This window comes from Calonectris borealis, chromosome 1 (assembly GCF_964195595.1).
Source record: "Calonectris borealis chromosome 1, bCalBor7.hap1.2, whole genome shotgun sequence".
Lineage (NCBI taxonomy): Eukaryota > Metazoa > Chordata > Aves > Procellariiformes > Procellariidae > Calonectris > Calonectris borealis.
In genome coordinates, this window is record NC_134312.1 from 57,764,209 (window position 1) to 57,786,467 (window position 22,259).

Consider the following 22,259-nt stretch of genomic DNA (forward strand, 5'->3'; position numbering starts at 1 on the left):
TATTTTATCATTTAGCTAGGAGTCTTGATGGGGGGTTGATTTGGGGAGTCAAACGCTAGCCATAAACATGGTGCCTATGCCATGCTGGTGTCCTTCCAGTACTTCAAAACCTTCCATTGATCGCATGCAGTAACACCACAGTGGGCAAAGGGGTGAATTAGTTTATCAGTTTACTTTCTGGAGAGGTTGCCATCAACCTCCTGCAGCTACGGAGGGGGCTGTGTGACCGGGGGTTGCCGGCACGGCCCATTATGCCATTTTCTCCCAGCGCTCAGGCGAAGGCAAACATCATGGCTGCTGTCACTCCCGCTCCTGCCCCAGCGCCGCGCCAAGATCCTCCTAGTGATCTGCCAGGGAAAAAAGCGGAGGAAAAACCCAAACCCGCCGGACCCGTGCGGCCTCGCCGACGTGGAGGCCCGAGGGGCCGCTCCCCGCCCACCGTGCCGGGCCGGGCCCCCGACGCCGACCCACGTTCCCGTTATTGTCTCCTCAGCCCCGCTGTCACGCTCCACGGGGCCACCGAGCGCGTAGGCGAAAGGCCGTATTCTCCAAACCCGACTACGCTGCAAAATTAACGTACTCCTCCGACCCTCCGCCAACCCTGACTGCACAACCCGCGGAAGAATTTTACGCAAAATGCACGGGCCCTTCCTGCCCTACGCCAGCCTGAATTACGCAACTTGCGTACGCCATGTACTTACGTAACGTACGCCTCGGCCTAGGTTTTCCCTACCGTCTAGAAGGGGTTATGGGGTTGACTCCTTGCGTAGCAGACTTTGAGGAATAGGGAGAGCGTTACTCACCTCCCTCCCTTCCTCTCGTGGGGGCCCGGCTCAAGTAAAAACCGCTACGCACCTTTCGTACCCTGCCTGCCGCGCGGAGCACTGTTTGGCCAAGCGAGTTTAGGGCGTAGTTGGCTTCCGGGAATAGGCGTAGGTATTTTCGAGGGCCGCAGTTTGCGCAGCGCCGGGCCGCCCGTAACGTAACTGAAGCGGGTTGGGGCAGCGGCAGCCATTTTGTGCCGGGAGCCCGGAGGAAGAAGACGCTGGTGTCTCCACACTTCACGGGCCCTGGAGCCGACCGAGAGCCCCGCCGTTCCCTCCGCCGACGTCCAGCGGGTCTCTGACCCACTGACCACCTCTTCTCCTTTTGTATCCCACCAAAGAAGCGAGGTGGCGCAAAGCGATTCCTCCGAGACACAGCCGCCCCTGGCTGGACCGTCTCCTCGTACCCCCAGTCCCTCGCCGTCCCCACGGCCGGCGTTCCGCTGCCTTTCTCCCACCCCTCCGGGTGCGATGAGGGGCTTCGGGGACCGGGGCCGCGACCGAGACCGCGGCGGGTAAGGGGGGGGGAGCGGGCCGGGCCGGGTTAGGGCGGGGGGGGTTGGCGCGGCGCGGGTCAACACGGCATGGGGGCGGTGGAGGGAGTCGTCTACCCCGCGGTAGGGGCCTGGTGGGAGGAAGGCTGAGGAGAGGAGTCCTGGGGACGAGGGGGTCGCGTTCTGCTTGCGGGTTGGTATTGGGGGGAGCTGTTTCCCCAAAAATTCTCGTATGAGGGTGGGGGGGAGCTGGAGACTTTACTAGTACGGTTCTGGCAGCAAGGGGTGGTGGTGGGTTGTTTTTTTTTTAACTTAGCTTTTCCATCGTTTATGTGTAACCGTGTGTGCCTTGCTTGGAATTTTAAGGCCTGCTCCTCCCTCCCCCCAATTTATTTTTTGCCAGCCCTCTTGTTCTTTACCCTGCTGCCCCCTCTCCACCCCCGCACCCGCAAGCCACGGAAATCTTGGTGGCCCTGGCAAGGGTGGTTAGACGGTCTGCCCTTCTAGTTGTCATTGCTCCTTCTGGACTTACTAGAAAGATGGCAGTTGGTGAAAGATCTTTCTCGGTTGCACTCCCAGGCTTATCGTGAGAGGAAATGAGATTGAAAACTGCTGCCATGCAGGGGACTTGCATACTCAGGAGGGTGATCTTAGTAAACATGGCCCTGGACCACACTTAACGAGCATGACCAAGCTTACGTAGCAGTCAGACGGGAATTGTCTGTGTGGTACTGCAGAGGCCTAGTGCTTGATACTCTTGATTCTGCTGTTTAAAGGAAGCTTGGCTTGGAAAAGGTTTTTGCAGGTTTGATTTTTTTTTTTTCTTCTGAGGATGGCAGCAATAAGTATAATGGCATTATAGTATATAACTAGTTTGAGACTTGAGGTTTTTTTAAGGGTTGAAAGTAATAAAACGTTAATTCCAGGCCTTTTTAAAGAGAAAGTTGGAACTAATTTAGGAGAGTGGCATTTTCTGTCCTTTAGATCACGAGTAGTTAGGCCTCCATTCTCAAGGATTAACAATAAACATATCATGTGGGTTCTGTTATTCTTAATATGGCAGAGTAGGTCTCAGTTAATGAGTCTTCTCTTTTTTTTTTTCCTTTTTTTTTTTTTTTTTCCCCTTTCCTTTGCTTCTCGTTTTCCCTCCCCGCTGGGGGATTCAGGAATATTTTGTTTATATGTCGCAATGCATTTTAACATTTAGTTTCTCATCATCTGTGGCGAGAGATAGTTGTATCCTTGCTTTATCTTACACCCACATTTCACGCTCTGAAATTAAAAGATACTTTCATTTTTTTCACAGAGAGGAGGGTTCTGGTGTTTTTTCACTATGAGATTTCCAGCTCAGTTTTACACAAGGACACTGGAGTAAACGCTTTGGCAAGTCTGAGATAGTTCAGACCCCAGCTGTTTTTGGAGTTTAGTGAGTGAGTTTGAGTGTGCAGATTTATATACGGTTATTTAAAAGAACACTGTCCAAAGCACTGTCACAACACTTGGTGTGCCTTAAAATTTGTGTAATCTCGTTTTGTGTAAAGACTTTGATTATAGGCAGATGCTTCTCTTTTAGATCAGGGGTTTTGCTTAAGTAAAAGGAGTGCTTACATGGTTCTTTGTGAAGTTTTTGGACATTTGCATGGAAAATCGTTTTCTTGGCATATTATCCTGGAAGCTTTAATGCATTGGGACTCAGTTTATTATATACGTCTATTTAAGGTGTGAAAATACTTGTAACCACTAACAACCATCATATTTCATAAATAACCTCTATAAAATTTTAGGCCACCCAGCATGCTGGTTAAGCACCATTTGAAAGTTTATCACCTTCTCAGTGCTGATTCTTTCGTAGGCTAAACAAATACAGGCTTTCCATTTTCCTCCTGTCAGGAACGAGTTGTAGGTGACTTCTTAGAATGGAAAGTTGTACTGTTTTGCTCTGGAATGTAACAAATTCACTCGGTTCTGTCCCAGAAATGATGGCACCAGTAATATTAGAGAAGAATGTTTTGAGTCAGTCTGAATTTACATTTGAAAAGAGAACTGTTGGCAAATCAGTGGAATAATCTTAGATTTAACTGGAATTAGAATCTCGTTTTACTTGTAATCGGAATGTAAAGTGTCAGTTGTTGCCAGTTTAGCTCACTTCTTTCAGGTCAGCATATAGCCATATTGTGTATGAGAATGGAGAACTGAAACTATGTGACTTCTATGTAAAATGTATTAGTTCTTCCCTCTGGATAGCTGTGGAGCAAATATTCATAGCACCCAGCTGTTTCAGTGTCCAGTCTTGCAATCAGTTCTTCCATATGTTTCCTTTCATGAGGAAACTCATTGATCCTTTAAATGTCCAGTTGACTTCAGTGAGAGTATGGGTTTTGTTAGAACTCCTTGGATACAGAAATACTTGTCATTTTGACCTCAAGTTAGCATGATCAGTAAGAGACATCTTCAATAAAGGTGAATGTTCCTGTAAATGAAAATCTGTACTTTTTTTTTTTCTACTTTGTCGTGAAAGAAAATTTAATGCTTAAATGAATTTTTGAAGTTGTGTTTCACAGGCTTTTCATATGACAAAAATTGCTGATTATGCAGGCTGTCTGGGGGATCTGATAGACATACTGATGGGAAAATAAGGGATATTTATAGGAGAGGGAAGAGACTTAATGAAACAGTTCCAACAAAGAAAACATTTTAAAACCTGCTTAGCAGGTTTTAAGTTAAGTTATATCAAGCATACTTAGCTTTTCTAACAATATAACCCCTTCTTCCTGTTAATATGTTGATTTGAGTTCTGGTTTTTTTTGGTCTCCTAATCACTGTAATTTTTAGTTTCCATTGGGAAGTGATTTAAAGAAAATGTAGTTAATGTCTGAACAGGTAGTCTTGTACTTAAGATAATTCAGAAATTTATTTCAAATCTTTATTTTTTAGCAATTCCCCCCCGCCCTGGTACTAGTGTAAGAAGATTGCTTTGGGACTTTTGTTGCTTTCGGTTTGTTTCATTAACAGTTTTTTATTTACTAGCAGACTGCCTTAGTAAGGTGCAGACACTTTGGATTTGCTATCTAAATAAAAGTCTTGTTTTAAGCAGGCATTTCTCATGAATTCATGTTTTGCAAAAAGCTGTAGCTTTATTAACCAAAATCTGAATTAGGACAAAATTTGACCTGATAGCATTTGGAAAAGTACCTTCTGCTGTGTTTGAATGATGCTAATGAAAGAGCTATGACTTTTTTTGTGGAATTTTAAAATATATAATTTATAATATTTACAGTAAATAATCATTTTATGCCACTCAGTTTTCAGTTACTCTTACAGATTGTTGCTAGAAGCTCATATTTTGTCTGATGCATCAATTAGTCATGACAGTTAGTTCTTAACCTTCTTAAGTGTATTAAATTAACTGGGTGAAGAAAACTTACGAGAGTGAGAAAGAGCAGTAACTTCTGAGTAGTTCTGCTAGTTAGGAATTTTTTAGCAGAAGAAACACTAGCTTCTTACTCTCTTGAGTCTTCATCAAAAGCATTTGAGAGAGGATATGATTTTTCCCAGGTACTTTTTTTTTTTCTTTTTTCTCCCCTGTTAGATTCTGGTTTTAAAAGTTTGGGGTTTTTTTTATTTCGTGGTTTTTTGTTTGGTTGGTTGGTTTTTGTTTTTTTTTTTTTTTAATTTCTTTGGTTCCAGAGTTACAGATGGACTTGCAGGCTTGGCAGGACTTGTTTACTTTCTGTTCTTCACTCTCTTGTTTTTCATTTGAGGCATACTGCTTGATAAGAAAGGAGAGAAAACATAGAGGGGGAGACAGTGAAGTTGCGATTAGAGATTTTTCTCATCCCTTTCATCTAACCATGTTTTAAGTATACTGTCAGTTTCAAGAAAAGATAACTGCTATAGCTGTACCTGCAGCTTTGTCCTGAGGGAGGGAACCTTGAGGTAGAAATGTAGAGACAGGAGCTTTAAGGCTGTACTGGTTCTGTGTTTAGAACTGACTTAGAGCAGGTTTATGTAATTTCAAGAAATTGTATGCCATCATAGTGATTGGGGGAGGGAGAGGAGGAGTGACTTTTGCTGTGAACTTGGGGAGAAAAAAAGAGTGGGAAATGCTTAAGAAAGCTGCAAATTCCAGAGTAATTAAATATTCTTGTTTATAACTAACATTGACATTCCCAGGTTTGGAGCGAGTCGTGGAGGTCCTCTTCCGCCAAAGAAATTTGGTAATCCAGGGGAACGTTTACGTAAGAAAAAGTGGGATTTAAATGAACTGCCCAAGTTTGAGAAGAATTTTTACGTGGAACATCCGGAAGTGGCCAGGCTTACTCCGGTAAGTTTTCAGATCCTGTCTGTTCCATTTTGCCTACAGCAGAAAATGTCACAGGTGGAAAAACTTGTCCTAGAAAGTCTGGGACAGTGTGAATAGAACTGTCTTTTCATTAAGCTTGTTTGGTGTGTGTGTGTATTCTGCAGAATACCAGTTCTAGTTGCCTTCAATATTTAACATTAGCAAAGGCGATGCTTTTGCTCTTAGCTGTTTTTATAAAAGATATTTTACACTTGGTCATTGTAAATCATCGTCATAATGCTTGTCTGGTCTAGCTATTTGTCAGTGTAGTAAGACTTAGTGGACTTGAGAGTTGTAGTACTAGGGAGGCCCTGAAAGAACCTAAAAATAATGAACTGAGAGTGGCAGAAATATATGAGAAACAGTTGAAATAATATTTTATTGTAATAATAATTCAGGCTGGAAGAGGCCATGGGAGATGTCTAATCCTCTGCTCAGAACAGGGCTAAGTACAAAACTACAGCAGGTTGCTTAGTGCCTTGTCCTTTTGAGTTTTAATATTCCCAGGGATGGGGAGAGTTTATATCCTTTCTGAGTGGCTGTCACAGGGCTTAATGTTTCTCATGGTATTTTTTGCCCCCTAATAATTGTTTGCAACATCTTCTTTATAGCCACCCATCGGGTACTTGAAAGTAGCAGTTAAATTCCCCTGTTAGACCTCTCTTTCCCAAGCTAAACAAATCCAGCGCTCCAAGTCTTTCTTCGTACCGCCTGTACTCCAGCCTCTAGCTTTCCCCCCATAATTGGACATGCCTTGTTAAAACAATGTCCTTCTTAATTGGGGGCTCAAAACTGGACGCAGTACGTCATATTTACTCTGTAGATGCAGTAAATCTGCCCTTCTTACCCCACTTGAGTCTAGAGTATTTTTTTCCCTCTTTAATGTCTTTTTATATTTGGAAATGAAGAGATTTCCTTCTTGACATGAGGAAACAAACAAACAAACTGTTCTTATCCAATTACATAGACTTACAAATCTTCATGTGAAATATTCGTGAGATATTTATATGGCATAAAGGAATTGAAGGAGGCATTGGTGTTTTAAAGAGACAACAACTTGAACTACTGAACCACAGTTAGCATTAGCTGCTGTGACTTTCTTTGCCTTAGCCAACTAAAAGGATTTTCACGTTTTTCCCAGAAGTTGTTTTCTTTTTTTACCCTTTCAACTCAAGCTCAAGAGATTCTCACAAATAGTAAATTTATTGCTTTGGATAAAGTGCATGTTTGGTATTGATGTGTATCTTTCTATTGATTTTTAATAAGCATTAGAATAAGGTCATGAATTGTGGAAGCATGTTGCAAAGTGCAGTTGGACTTGCAAGATAACCTAGACAAAGATAAAACGCTTTTTCTAATCCAAAAATTATGCTTATAGATACATATTTCAGAAATATTTTAAAAAGTTCCATTATTAAAAAAAATTGTGAGGTCTTAGGGTATCATTGCCTGGGCTTCTTTCATGCAGAAGAGAAGTGTTGGTTCCAAAAAGATTCCAAGCCACATTTCTGAGTTGGAAGTTGTCCAGCAAGAGCTCTGTATTTAACCACCTCTGGAATGTGTTAATTGAAGGAGGGGGACTGCCCTGCCTTCTACTTGTTCGTGGTATATTAGGGCCTATTTATTTTGTTTAGTTCTTAGCACTGTCACATAAAACATGTTTCTTATCTGATCCTCTGTTTCTAATTGCTTTTGAAGCTGTTCATCATTTCTGGGCTCTGGAAGAAGAGTATAATTCTTAAAAATACTATATCAATACACTTTTCATTAAAAAGGGCTGGTTGGAAGAGGAGAGACGCATTAGTCCTTCTAGACTACATAGAGAGTTCATACCTCTGAATATTGGAGAAGCTACGTGATAGCTCAATCTCAAGATAAAATCTTCGGGAAAGCAGTCCTTTTTAGATCTCTGTTTCTATTCAGTTCTCTAACGAAGCTGTTATCCAGATGTATGAAGTGAGTTAATAGTTAGAAACACGCACTTTAAGTCCCTGCTGATATTTGGCGTTTGTCTTTGCTTTTTTTTTTCCCACATAAATAGTATGAAGTTGAAGAATTGCGAAGAAAGAAAGAGATAACAATTCGAGGAATGGAGGGCTGCCCAAAGCCTGTGTTTGCCTTCCACCAGTGTAGTTTTCCACGTAAGTATTTTGCCATTCTTTAAGATAATGAGAATTATTCAAAACCAGTAACTGTTTAGGCCTGTTCTGTTTTCTAAAAGGTCTTCTGAAGCCTCAGTTATCCTTTAAGAATTTTTTTCTTTTCTTAAATACTTAGAGTATGTGATGGATGCCTTGATGGATCAGAACTTCACAGAACCCACTCCAATTCAGTGCCAAGGCTTTCCATTAGCCCTCAGTGGTCGTGATATGGTGGGCATTGCGCAGACTGGCTCTGGGAAGACACTAGCAGTATGTATTCTTCCCTTTCATCTATTTATTTAGTTTTCCTAGTTGCTTTGCAGAAATTACTCTGTACTACAAGCATAAAGGGAGATGATTACATGTTTTTAAAGCTTACTTTATTGTGTCATGGGTGAGACTTAAGTCTCAACTAGCCTGTCTTATTCACAGGCATGTATTTTGTGTATGTCTTTCTTTTTGGATGCTTAGTCACTTCTTTTCAGTCTATGCTTACATTGTGATTTAAAAAACAGTATGTGCTCTTTAGCATATTTGTTTTATTAGCTATGCAGGTTAAAATAAAAAATGGTTGAGTCTTCAAGGTATACATTAATTTTATCGGCAGTGGTTAAGAAATAATTTTATCCGTTATGAAAAGCATTGGTTAGAGCCAAGACTGCTCAATTCTCCTAACTTAGACTCCGAATTTAAATGAGCCTTCCTTTCAGAGGTGCTGAGCGGCTATATTTTGTGCTCATGTCAAAGCAGATATGGTTGGTCAGCAGCTCTGAAAACCTTCTGTTGTGTTGGTTAAATGCAAATATGTAGTTTTGCAGAATCCTGATTTTTAGATAGCCAAGGTTTCTTGCTGTCTCTCATATCAGGTGTTGGCTTCCTGAAGAGATGTTAGGCTAAGTGGGCTCTTGCCATGATCCACTTGTCATGGCAGGTGATCATTGGCATTGAATATTGAAGTCCTGTGTCTTGACTTAAAGCTCTTCTGTTTTAGTACTTGCTGCCTGCAATTGTTCACATCAACCACCAGCCATATTTGGAGAGAGGGGATGGCCCAATCGTAAGTGCTTGTCAATTCTCTTCCTCTTTGCGTGTATGGCATGGCATCATTAATGAGATGTGTACTTTATTTAATTGGTATATCAGAATAGTAAGTAGAGAAATGTTTGCTATCACAATGTGAACATCCCACTCGTTAGTTGAAATTCTGTGCAATTACTGGCATAGTCTAAAGATACTTAAATGTTTTAGCTAATAAAGAGCAGATGGTCCAACTTTGCTTGTGGTATCTATGCGGAGCCCTTAAGTTAGGGATGTGTGTGCAGCTTGGTTATCCTGAATCGATTCCTTTTGCAGTGCCTGGTTCTAGCACCTACTAGAGAGTTGGCCCAGCAAGTGCAGCAGGTGGCTGATGATTATGGCAAATGTTCAAGACTGAAGAGTACCTGCATTTATGGAGGCGCACCGAAAGGTCCCCAAATCAGAGATCTAGAAAGAGGTAATTTTAAATTGGGTATTTCTGGAGGAAGTGGTATTGTAAAATCTCTGTAAAAATAAAATTATCTTCTTAAAACCTGTGTGGAGGGGGGTGTGCATGAATGAGCAGTTATCTCTTTCTCCAGTTACAATGATAGTGCATGTAGTATTTCTCTTCTTTGTTGTGTAGCGACATACTTGGATATTAGATTTCCTTTCCATTTTCTCTTTGAACTTTCCATTTGTAAAGATCATCAGGACATAGGAAGGGGGGAAGGAAACTTACCAGAAAGAGAACAGGTTATTTTGAGGAAATGCAGTAGCAGCAAGTTTAAGGAATGATTTTTCTTAAGCCAGATTGCAAGTTCCTGCCCATGCTTGTTCAAGTAATCAAACTTAATTTCTGAATGTATAGAAACTTCATTAGGCAGTGGGTTTTGTTTCTTTCATTGTTCTTAAACTCTGTTTCTTTTCATGAACCCCATAACGTTCTGTAACTGCCTTTCCGTACATAGCAAGGGGCTGGAGTTGGGAATGATGAGGAACCATGGTTCTGCATCAACCACTGTAACACAGTAGTGCTCAAGTGACCTAACCTTCATATCAAGACTACTTACATACAATTTTAAATGCAGGAGTGTGCTGATGGCTTTCATCTTCACTAGATTAAAAAAATGTAATAGAATTATGTGAAAAGATGTAAGAAGTATTATCAAGGTAGGCTTATATATACAGATCTACTCAAATCAGAAAATTTTACTTTTCACTGCAGTTTGCAGAGTCATTATTGAAAACTGCAGTAATGGGGTAAAGCATGCATGGTAGAAGGCTGTGGGAACAGAGTGGAAGCTCTGTTCAGAAAATGGTAGTGTATTCCAATTCAAAAGTAGCATCTTCAATGGAAGAGTCAAAGGTTACACGAAGAGACCCTGGGAGGATCACCTTGGTGGGTTTTTGCACATCTTTCTGGAGTGCTGTAAAATAGGTGTTCTGCATATGAAGAAAACAGTTTGGTTAGAGCATGTTGGCAGGTTCAGTGCTTTCAGTCCTTTCAGGTGTTACTGTCTTTGGATGATTACTTAGTATTTTCTGCAGCAAAGATTGTTGAATAGATAGAGTCCAGAAAACATTTTTTTTCTCAGTTGTGATTTTTTGGGTATTTAGTGAATTTATTTTGGAGGAGTACATAATTGACAACAGAGTCCTCAGTCTCCCTGGCAAACTAATGGCTCCATTAGAAATCTGGTTCTTGGATGAGCTTTATAGAAACTAGAAGTATGCCCAGCTTTGACAGCCTTGAGGAGTCCAGGTTGACACAGACAAAAAGATCTGGGTTGCCACAAAATACTCTGCATCTGTAAGTGCAGTATCAAGAAAGCTGTTGGGGTTTTGCTCTTTTGCACCTCGCTGCTTACCTAAACTTAACCTTCTGTGGACATTTCAGTGACACTGAAGGACTCACCCATAAGATTTGGGAATCGGTGGAAACCAGTCCCTCCTTTTAAGGAATGTATAAATTGCCATTCCTGATAGAAGTTTATGAATATTTGAATTTTCTTTTTATGCTAACAGATACGGGCAGGATGGTTGTCTATCACTATTGGTGCATAATTACTCAGTATTAAAGCCCATGCTTTGGCTTTATATATTTAAAAAAAAAAAAAAAGTGGAAGTAATTTGACTGGTATAGCAAGAGGAGCACTTCATGTTTGCTTAACATGGGGAGTTTAGCTGGTGTTTGCTCTTATTTTTCCAGAGAGCTCTTTAGACTGTATAATTCTGGATGAAGGTGGGTCAGACTTGAGTAGAAGCTTATTTTACTTCTGATTTTTGAACAGCTCTTCACTAGTGTTTTCTGACAGTAATCTTTTAGCTTCTATACTGCATTTATTACTCTAATGGCACTGTAACAGTAATTTCAGAATGGAAAAAAAAATTAAAAGAAACTAGGGCTTCTACTGAAATGACTCAATCTTGGGTACGAATGAGGGTGGTGCTTTTTTTTTTCCCCTTCAACAATTTTGCTCTGGAAGGTGATTCATTCTGACTAAAAATACCAATTGACATTCAAATGAAGAGCCTTACTCTTTCTCCTCATTCTGTTTTGAAGGTGTCGAGATCTGCATTGCTACACCAGGTCGCTTGATTGACTTCCTTGAGGCAGGAAAGACCAACCTTCGTCGGTGTACGTACCTGGTGCTGGATGAAGCAGACAGGATGTTGGACATGGGATTTGAACCCCAAATTCGTAAAATTGTTGACCAGATAAGGGTATGTGAACCTTGTAAAAGGACAGCCTCCTTTGGTTTCCCATTCGAAGTCCAGTACCTTAAATAAATCCGTTTTCCCTTTTTCTTAGCCTGACAGACAGACTCTGATGTGGAGTGCCACCTGGCCAAAAGAAGTGCGCCAGCTTGCCGAGGACTTCCTGCAGGACTATGTTCAGATCAATGTGGGGAACTTGGAGCTGAGTGCCAACCACAATATCCTGCAGATAGTGGATGTATGCATGGAAAGCGAGAAAGACCATAAGTAAGCTGATTTTCCTGCCATTTCAGTTTTTTTTGTTGTACTTAAAAATCTACGTTGCTTTGAAAGCCAAATACGAATTCTGAATAGTGAAGTTACTTGTAGTATTATGTAACCTTTGAGTGTTACAAAATAAGTAAGTCCTGTAACTAACTAGTCTATTGCATATATTCTAACCACACTGTTGTACAACAGACTTAAATTCTGTGTGATACTGACTTATACAACATGCATCCACATAAATATGTTCTCAATGTAAGTTGCGATAGTGCTCCTATATTCTTCTATATGTGGATCTACATCTTAGCTCTCATGTCTATTTTAGACTGATACAACTGATGGAAGAAATCATGGCAGAGAAGGAAAACAAGACTATCATCTTTGTGGAGACAAAGAGGCGATGTGATGATCTCACTCGAAGGATGCGCAGAGATGGGTGATTACCTTCCCCCCTCCCTGCCCTTGTTTCTGGTGGGAAACAGAAATTGTAATCAAAAGCAGTAAGGTTTAAATGTTCATGATGCTATTGTTGGGAAAAACTTGTCTATTCTTTTCTTGGCTGAATTGAGTCTTAGTTTCCCAGAAGGTTCCAGTCCGTCAAAGCATTGGTGCAAGAGAGAGTATTTATAAGCTGGGCAGCTTTTAAAGTATCAGAATACTGCTACGCTGATCAGGACTGTATCAGTATAGCAAATGTGATTTGGCTTAGATGGTTGTTTATGTAGGTAGTGGGTTTAACATGCAAGAAACAAACCAGTATACATGCTAGGTAGATACAGGCCAGAGGAGGACAGGGAATAAAATACATCTCGTGTCTTTCATTTTTTGTCTTTTTACTGAAATGCCAATAAAGCGTCCTGTTGCCTTTAATGTATGTACTTTCTGTCTATACTAATGTGCATCTCTGTTTGGCAGTTGGCCAGCTATGTGTATCCATGGAGACAAGAGTCAGCCAGAAAGAGATTGGGTGCTAAATGGTGAGTCCATCACTGAGGGGAGAATAACTCAGGCTGCCGTACGTAACTTACTGAGACGTGCTTTTCTCCGATCTTCTTTTTTTTGTCTCTATACCCAATAGATGCATTTCAAAAGAACTTCCCTTGCCTTTGTACTGTTAATTTCAGTACTTTTTTTTTTTTAATTAATTAACAAAAACACAATGGGAAAATTGCTTCACCCAGAGAGCTGGATTTTAAAAAATAGTTGACAGATTATATCCTGACTTGCTGGGGTTTCTGAAATTGACCCATCTTACCTAAATTCTGGAAAATGAGCATTTAGTGTAAATCAAGTTCACGTAACTTTATATTTTTGAAAAATCTTACTTCATAGCATGCTTTGTTTTACAGAGTTTCGTTCTGGAAAGGCTCCTATCCTCATTGCTACCGACGTTGCATCTCGTGGGCTAGGTTTGTACACATAGACCACTCTTGGCTACTGCTGCATATTTTTCTTCTTTGGACTGAAATATGTTTTCTTTTTTTAAAAAAAAAAAAATTCAAAGCGTGATTTTCCCCCACATGTGAAATACGTTTTTTAACATTAATCTTTTTTTTTTCTTTCATATTCAAAGTCTCTTCCTGCTCCTAATGAACAGGCTTTGGTCTGCAGCAAGGCCTAGGCATGACCAATCGATCGCCAAGAGGGAGAAGAGACGTCCAATTATGCAACCCAACCCTTCCACCACACTCACTTCTTCCCCAAATCCAGCTTTTGTTGCTGGAATGATAGGGATGGATTGCTCTCCGTTCAGAGAGTGTCAGATAAAGTTCGAGTAGGAAGTTGTGGGAGAGCATTTCAACAGCAAATAGCTAATATTCTCCCCTACGACACACCACAGATTTGAACATACCTACCCCAGTATACACGCATGTTCACCCCACAGATGTATTCACATCTGAGAAAGCACTGCTCCAGATCTTTGGTCTTGACATGTAACCTTCCCTCTGTGTTCCTTCTAGGCAGGACCACTGAGATTATATGGCCTTTAACATCATGTTACCCAAGTGTGTAATTGAATCAAAATTGCACAGCTCTATTCTGGTGGTTTGAAAATGATCTGTCTGGATGCATCAGTTGTGCCCCCTTTTTTAATAAGCATATTGGTACTGTGCAACACTTTGTGCTAAGCACAGTCCTTATACATCTGCCTACTCTAGAAGGAGGATGACTTCTGAAGTGCTCCGAGTTTAAGAATGGACATTGACTATTGCCCCCTCCCTGAGTTTGGTAGAAGATAAACTACTTGGGGATCAATGTCTCATTGTGGTAAATTTTAGACAAAATTATTGCAAGTCATTGCAAATAAGCTCAGAAAAATCTCTAGCTGTTAAAAATCTCAGTTATCTGAGCTCTCTTTTTTCATATGCTGAAAGGGTGGCCGTGCTGTGCATCATATGGTCACTTTAATACAGGCAGACCATTACTAGACTTGGCAGCCTTTGTCACACAACCTGCACCCCTCCTTCCCCTCCCCTCTCAAAAAATGTCCAACACTTCCTCAGAGAGGTGGTTATATGGACTTCAGTCTCTGCCCTCTAGGGTCATGTCTGGACCTGTGCAGTTAGAACTTGGGCCTGTTGGGAGAAGGGACTGAGGCCTGAAACCAGTTTGTATGAAAGAGAGCTGCTTTCTCTAGCAGCGTTTTTTAAACAGGCTTGCTATGTGCTGGTAGCTTCTTTGTGCATCTTGCCTAGACATTTAAAACAGCCTCACCCCCCTCAAAAAAACACTCCCGGCAAAACTACTCAATTGGATAACACTTCAGAAAACAGTCTCCCCACTTCCCATCCTCCACTTCACCTGAGCTAAGGGGGAAAGGTACCAGTCTGTTTCTTGTTACTGAACAACATCTCTGCTTATTTTGGGGCCCTGAGTTTGCTGCTTCTTAAAATAAGTCACTTAACTGGCAAACTTCTGGACGACTTCCTCCAAGATCCTGGAAAGTGAAGGCTTCTACCTAAATAACATAAAACAGGGGCGCGCGCCTTTTGGCTGAGTCACCAGGGCTTTCCCTCTTCCTAATGGAACATTGGTTTCAAAAAAGCTTCTTCCAGGTAAGTTCTGAGTCCCATAATGACTTCTTTGTGATAATTCCCTGGAGTGAGGTCCTCTCTCTGCACTGATTTTTTTTTTTTTTACTTTATTTTTTTGTTCAGTCTATTAAACTAAAAACATTGAATTTGTTTTGTTTTGTTTTCTTTAACAGAAGCTTTGATATCAGCTGCAGATCATTCTCAGTGCAGGGGTGGGGGCACATCTACATTGATGGTCTAAACAGCTCTCTAGACTAGCATGTTTGCTAGTTTATATCTCTCCTGACTAATAATCAGAGACTGTCTGTGCCATAGGTATTCTGATGGTCTGACAAAGGGGATGTTTCCCAGGTAGCTGTCAAAAATTATTTATGGTTTCAATTCTTGATCCTGCTACATTACCTTCTAAAAGCGCAGGAAGGTTGCGAGTGTGCGCAAACACTTTGGAGCATGCTAGACTGGAGAAGCCGAGTCTTGTACTTGCTCTGGTTTTTCTTCAGCGAGCTGCGTGCTCTACCAGGACCACTTTCTAGTCTGAAAAACACCCTTGCATTTTCCTCTTCCTGCCTTCCCATTCTTCCCGCTCCTCCCCAGTCAAGTCAGTTCCGTCTACATTGGTAGCTACAATTCCCTGTGCTTTCTGCCGGGAAAGCACGTCCTTGTAACCTCTGTGGTAATTGAAGTTGCTTTGCTACTGATGGATGTGCAAAACGGGACTGACTGAGGATCGTGTAGCCTGCAGCTTGTCAGACTAGTGACACCCTGGCTGTGAAGATGCAATCTGTCATACGTACTCCTCTCTTTACTTCACTTTCCCCTTTTTAAAAAAACTGTTGCATCAAGGACCCTAGCTGGAGACTCGCGCAGCCCCCTGTGAAACCTGCCTTCTCACTCCCTTTTTTTGGTGTGATTCAGGACTTTGGAGTCAGCAAAGACTGAGGAGCCCCCCCTTTGCTGTAATAAGAAACAGACATAAAGTCCCCCTCTTGTCACTACAACTCTCGTTTTTATTTTTCCTACAACCCCTTTGAAATTGATGCAGTCTGGGCAATAGATGCAGTCTGACCCTTTGGATGTAATTTTTGTATCTTCATTTTTTTGACAATTGCCCCTAAGAACCCCGAATAGGGGATAAAAAGCGTTGGAGGACCTGAAACTTTTACCTGAACCCAGGTTCTCCGGCGCTTCACAACCAAATGGGGCTACAGAGAAGCGTCTAAGCCAGTTCACAGAGCGAGCGTGTGTGGGGACTTCTCGCTGCCATGGACCCTTGATGCATGCTCCCCGCGCTCCAGTGGTCCCGTGTCAGAGGGCGGAGTTTTCGAAAGGAGGCCGCCAAAAATAAAAGGCAAAGAGACGGGATCGGCTGCAGCGGTTTCCCACAGGAGGAGGGAGTGTGCATCGGTCTGGTAACAAACAGAGAATGTTTCTCTCTTTAAAAAACACAACAAAGAAACAACAACAAAAAAGGAAAGGAAATCACAAAAATCTGTGTTTTATCTTGGATATTTTCAAAATATTCTTCTTAAAATGCAGATTTTTAATTTTTTTTTTTATCAGCTGTTAGGGCACTTACTGTAATACCGTGCTTTTTAAAGTATTGTATACTATAGCAAATAGGTGCTTTTGGTACTTGAGGTGCTTTCACTGAAGCGTTACACTAACATTTACTTTGTTTCTGTCCCATAAGTTTACAAAGTCTGACTTTCCAAAAGGCGGGCGGTTCTGATCTCCTAAATCTTAATATTATTTTGTATACAAAACAATTTTGATCATTTCATTTCCTGCTTCCATCTGACACGGAAAGTAGGGAATTGCTAATGGAATTGAGGATTGTCCAAATTACAAATGCTTGCCAGAACTGGACGGAACAGCACGGTGAAATGTTAGTGCAATGCATTCTGGTGATAACTACAAAGCGGAGTTAAGATATTCTAGGTCTGGATAATTTTTAATGAGTTGGCTGAATAATACTAATGTAATTGGAGTGTCTTAAGCTTTAGGCTAGGGAAAGTAGTTCACTGTATTTTATCAGGACTGTAAAAGTAAATATTTTTAAGATTGCCTTTTATTTCATGTTACCAAGTGGAAGGTAAGTGATCTCATTACCGTTGCTGTTTGTTAGACTTCTCCCAACAGAGTAAAAGCTTTACTGTGGCAGTTCTGCCCTTCCCTCCACCCCAATTTGTTCTGTCTGATGGTGGCATTTTCACTTTCCAGACTGTGTTTTTGGTTTTTGGGTTGTTTTTTTTTTTTTTTTTTTTAAAAAGTATGAAATTCAATTAACTCATTCACAAACATCGGTGTCTTTGACACATGAAGACAGAGAAATGCATTCCGGGGAGGATGAATTTGAGTGCAGGGCAAAACTGCTTTAAAATTACCACTGTTTTTCAGGACACTGATCTTTGTTCCTGATAATCTTAAATTTGAGTCTTCTACTCTTTTGGGATGAGTCTGTCTTGTATTTATTCCATACAATTACTAACTTTGTATTTTTTTTTCTTATTACTGTCACCTGCATTCGTGCTCCCCACCTTTCGTTGGCACGTCCTCTCTTCTTCTCCCCTTTCCTCAACCCCACCCCTTCACTGTGCTTCGCACCTGGGCACTTCACAAGATGTGGAAGATGTTAAATTTGTGATAAACTACGACTATCCGAACAGCTCTGAAGATTACGTGCACCGTATTGGCCGTACCGCACGTAGTACCAACAAAGGTACTGCCTACACCTTCTTCACACCAGGAAACCTGAAACAAGCCAGGGAGCTTATCAAAGTGTTGGAAGAAGCCAATCAAGCCATCAATCCCAAACTGATGCAGCTTGTGGACCACAGAGGAGGAGGAGGTGGTGGTGGAGGTAAAGGCACATGGGAAAAGGGTTACACAGGGAATAGGTTCCCCATTTTGAGGGAGGGAAGATTAAAAGAGGGTAGGGAAGTAGTAAGTGCAAGTCTAAGATAACAGATTAGTAATAAAGCTGTTTTGTACCCGAGGTCTCAACACATTATGTAGATGTAGTATTTCTGTCCAACAGAGGGTAGTCCACTGTTTTACCTTAGCTGTAGAATGTTTTTTTTTTCTCCTGATAGGTCCTCACAGAGCTAATTTTGCTTGAATTAATTCCTTGCAGCTCCTACCTAAACACAAGCAACAGGATGTGTGTGCATGCACATGCAAAATTGCAATCAGTAAAGGGATACACTGACTTTACCTTCAGGGACTGAGACTATTTTTCCTCCCATTCCCTGAAGGAATAAGTTTCGTTATATTTCCAAGTTAGTCCTGAATTTCTTCTGTTTCTTTGTCTCCAAGCACATGCATTGAGAACTCTTTTGAACTTCGTATTTCCACCTTGAACAAAACGAAGAGGCTTATGCACACCTGGGCAGGGAAGTTATAGTCAGTCAGAAGAACTTGCTCCTCGTGGGCAAAACTGGATGTAGAAGGGGGAGAAAGGGTGGCATAATTGTACCAGAGATCATTGTTTAAGACTTGTTCACGGTACTAAATCTTAATATATCCATCGCCAGGAGGTCGTTCTCGTTACCGAACGAGCAGTTCAGTAAACAACCCTAACCTGATGTACCAGGAAGAGTGTGACAGGAGGCTCCGGGGAGTGAAAGAGGGCCGGAGAGACTCAGGTGGCTTCAGAGACCGTGAGCGTGGTGACAGTTATGCCAACGGAGCCAACAAGACCTATGGCAGTGCCTACGGGAGCCCAAATTCTGCTTTTGGGGCAGCACAGAGCCAGTATGGTTACACTCAAGGGAGCTATGGAGCAGCTGCCTATGGCACGAGTGGCTATGGCACTGCAGAGTACAGTGCTAGTGGCTATGGTGCCAGCACCACAGCTGCCACCGCTGGGAGAACCTCACAGAGCACTACCCAACAGCAGTATGCAGGGATGGTGGGGCGCTCGGGCCAGCAGCCACAGCCGCTCATGTCACAACAGTTTCCGCAGCCCCCTGCCACTAACGTGATGGGCTATATGGGACAGACTGCCACCTACCAGTATCCGCCCCCTCCCCCGCCCCCTCCCCCCTCCCGCAAATGAGACCACTCACCCGCTGGTGACCAGTCTAGACCTCTTGCATTTAAAGGAAGCTTTTCTTTCTCTTCTTTCCCATTGTGATGTCTCTCTCATGCGGGTTAGACTTAGAATTCACCATTCAAATCCCTCGAGCCCATCAAAAATGGCCCCCAGTCCACATTACTGACCCTGTCCTCTTTTTTTTTTCTTTTTTTTTTTTTGTTTTTAAGAGAGATATATAGTTGACTGGAAAATTTATTATTTTTTGTCTTGCATGTTGAGGAAATTGGAAATTTTATTTTCTAAAGGAAATGGGTATAAGGCAGATAGGTCCCAATTCGATCATCTTGGTGTCTAAGGTTTGTGTGAAAACTTGCTTTTGAGGGGAGGAAGTTTCTGTTCTGTAACGTGTTAACTTAACTTCAGGAAGTATCAAGAGAGGTGGGAAACTTTGGGGAGCCAAAAAGCACTTCACTTAAAATGATAAATGCAAGGGAGCAATGCTCACTTCTCCTAATCTTAATTTTTTTTTTTTTAAATAGCTCACTATTATTGCTTGTAATCTATGGTAGGTGACTTTCTATAGGAAAACTCTGCTCATTTGTCTGCGCTGGGTGGTGTTCAGAGTAATGCCCCAGGTACATTATCGGCGTTTTCTGCAGCTCTGGAAGCAGCGACCCCATCTTCTGGTACCTGTAGCAGCCTGCAGTAGGGAAGTTGGGATTAAAACCCCAATGTCAGAGACCAAACCTGTCTTGGATTTGATACCTGAAAACCGATAGTCACTGTAGGTACCACTGCTATAATGTTTAGCCAAGTAAATTCTTTCCCTATGATTGTTAAATTGCAGCATCGCAAACCCGTGGAGCCTGGTTATCCTCAAATTAGTTTCTGCTTTCAAATTCCTATTGTTGGGTTTATTGAGAGGAGTCTTATTTGAGAGCCCAGAAACTAAACAGAACCAAGATGATGAACAGTGTATCTTGTTTGTCTGTCCTTCACGAACAAACCACCTTTTGCCATGGGGAATGTTCTGAATGCTGCTACGCTGAATAAAATGTGACAGAGTTTTCCACACTTAAATTTAGGAGATTTGAATAGGATGGGCTGGGGGGGGAGGGCAAGGGGAGGAAGGGCGGAGGAGGAGATTGCCTGGAATCTCCTTTTCATGAGGTAAGCGGAGAGCTGGTTAGTGCATCTTGATTCTGAAGCTTTGTTTCTTTTGTACCTTGCTCTGACTATTGCTTTTCCTGGCTTTTGAGTGCATTTCCCTGCTCCATTGGTCCCTTTGAGCTGAGCTCTCGCAGGTAGGTAGCATTTTAGAAAATGTTAGAGAAGAGTGAAATTTTAGTAAATACGTAAATAAAACTTGTTTATTTTACAGGCTAAGGTGGGTGTGAGGGGGTTTCCCCTTTAGTAAAATATGTTGTTGACTTGTTATTTCTAATACCAGACGGTTCAGAGACAGTAGATGATAACAGGAGTTGGCTGCTCTTGATCTGATAATATGACAAAAGAATGGATACATCTCCTGGTTTGTGAGGCATAATCTTTGCATTATGAGAGTGCAGGATTTTGGTTTTTTTTTCTGTTGGCGTTCTTGCATATAGATGAACAAGGCAGCCCACTCCTCCTGTAGCAGAGTGGAACTTCTTATAGCCCAGGAAAAGAGCTTGTGTATACAGAAATGATTTATTTTTTAATTTAATTCTTCCCAGAGTAAAATTTTGGGGGTTGAATGTGCGTTTTTTTTGTGCAGTACACAGGTAGGTTGCTGACACAGGGAAAAGGGAGAGATCTTCCAGAACCTTGGTTCCCTCGTCCCATCTTCTAATTCCAGTGCTTGGGCAGGAAGTTACTTTGCTTGTGTTAAGTGAAAGCCAGAAACATTTGGTTTATCCAGGTACTGACTGATTTGTCTTTGGCCTCCCTCGCAAGCAAATGTAGAGCTTTTTTTTTTTTTTCTCTTTAAAAAAATTTGTGAGTTCAATGCAGAAATGTGTTTGAGGGGTGTAGGAGAAGGACATCTCACCGACTGGTTTTGAAAAGGGTCTCTGGACCGCCAAAGCTGCCTTATAGTCTGCTATAGCTTTCACTTCTTTTGGGAGGGACTTGAGCACGTGTAAACATCTATGCCAAGTCTTCCAGTGCTTTGTTGCCATTGAGGTCAGCTGAAGTCCAGGGTCTCGGTTCGGTTCAGAGTGTTAACCTGACTGTTGAATGCATAAATGCACCGTGGCATGTGCTGCCCCTGTCCCACCTGGTGCGCACTGCTCTGTTCCATACACCGGATGGAGGGCCCTTGTTGATAAAGCGTTAGTGTCTAGCAGCGTTGTTTGCCTTGTTTTCAATCTGTAAAAGTTTGTGGGAGTGTCAGATGAGTTGGGTGTCTCCTCCCCTCCCACTTCCTGAAGCAATTTACTGTTTGGACTTCTCTGAACAATGGAAGGGTTAGTGGCTTTGTGTGGGATCAGCATCTCGTTTCACACACCTGCTGGTCTCTGAACACATTCCTGTTGTATTAATGAAGACTTGAATTGAGAGATTCATAGATCTGTGGTGTTCAGACACAGGATACTAAGAGCTATGTTACTATTCTTAGTTTGTAAATTGTCCTTTTGATACCATCTTGTTTTCTTTTGTAGGTATAAATAAAAACACTGTTGTCAATAAATTGTGAACTTTGTCTTTATTTTTGAAGTGTAAAACCATCTTTGCCCCTGTTCTTCCCAGTTCTTAAAAAAAAATCAAATTCAAGGAGTTGGAAACACCTGTTGGCAACCCACTGAATTTTAATTGAAATGATCCCCGTTTGTAGAGTATGAGGAACAGTCACGGAAAGTGAGTGAGTGGGGAAGATGTTTGAATACCTGTGGAATTGGAAGATTCATGTCATTCGAAGGGAATGTATTTTTCCTGATGTTATGGGACTCTAACAGAATGGGAGTCAGGCAGAGTTAACTTTGAGGAGGATGTTAGTTCATACAGAGTTAAAGTAATAGTTTGTAGCATCTGCTGTGTCAGATGTGGCCATGTGTGAAGTGGGTCAGTGGCCTTGGTATATATTACCAGATTTAATGGCATGTTCCCTTTACCATAGGCACCCGTTAAAGGACTGAAGGACTAAAGGTAGTGACAATTTCCCCTATACTCCTTGTGCTGCCTCAGGGTCAAGGTAGAGGTGTGTTTTGGAGGTAGATGCTGGGAAGAGCCGGGAGAGAAGAATTTGCACTACTTCAGTATTGGCCAGCACTACTTACTAGCACCAAATTCAAGTAAGAAGAAATAAAAAAAATTTGAGGGAAAGTCTCATATGGATGAAAAGCATATCAGCTTTCCAGGCCTCGTCTTCCTGGCACTGGAGTGAAGCTCTGCTGAGCCATCAGTT

The 22,259-nt window shown here is 41.8% G+C and overlaps 1 protein-coding gene across 2 annotated transcripts; it reads left to right on the top strand.

Moving 5' to 3' along the window:
* The first annotated feature begins 987 nt into the window (after positions 1-987).
* On the top strand, positions 988-21,545 carry DDX17 (DEAD-box helicase 17). Of its 2 annotated transcripts, XM_075155304.1 has the most exons (14): positions 1,012-1,339; positions 2,625-2,744; positions 5,492-5,642; positions 7,702-7,801; positions 7,938-8,071; positions 8,793-8,858; positions 9,155-9,296; positions 11,385-11,545; positions 11,634-11,806; positions 12,129-12,239; positions 12,719-12,780; positions 13,153-13,212; positions 17,459-17,698; positions 18,372-21,545. In XM_075155304.1, exons 4-14 carry the CDS (start codon positions 7,750-7,752, stop codon positions 18,893-18,895), a joined length of 1,725 nt encoding a protein of 574 aa, XP_075011405.1. In that variant the 5' UTR covers positions 1,012-1,339; positions 2,625-2,744; positions 5,492-5,642; positions 7,702-7,749; the 3' UTR covers positions 18,896-21,545. The 2 variants fall into 2 exon arrangements, with proteins under 2 accessions (XP_075011396.1, XP_075011405.1); XM_075155295.1 differs by lacking the exon at positions 2,625-2,744 and having other exon boundaries at positions 988-1,339.
* The last annotated feature ends 714 nt before the right edge of the window (positions 21,546-22,259 follow it).

What these genes read in the sequence shown, in the direction of transcription:
- DDX17 (XM_075155295.1), top strand. Translation starts at nt 1,296, where the DNA reads ATGAGGGGCTTCGGGGACCGGGGCCGCGACCGAGACCGCGGCGG. An exon ending in AAGTGGCCAGGCTTACTCCG is followed by an intron (nt 5,643 to 7,701) that starts GTAAGTTTTCAG and finishes CCACATAAATAG; the next exon opens with TATGAAGTTGAAGAATTGCG. An exon ending in AGGAGGAGGTGGTGGTGGAG is followed by an intron (nt 17,699 to 18,371) that starts GTAAAGGCACAT and finishes ATCCATCGCCAG; the next exon opens with GAGGTCGTTCTCGTTACCGA.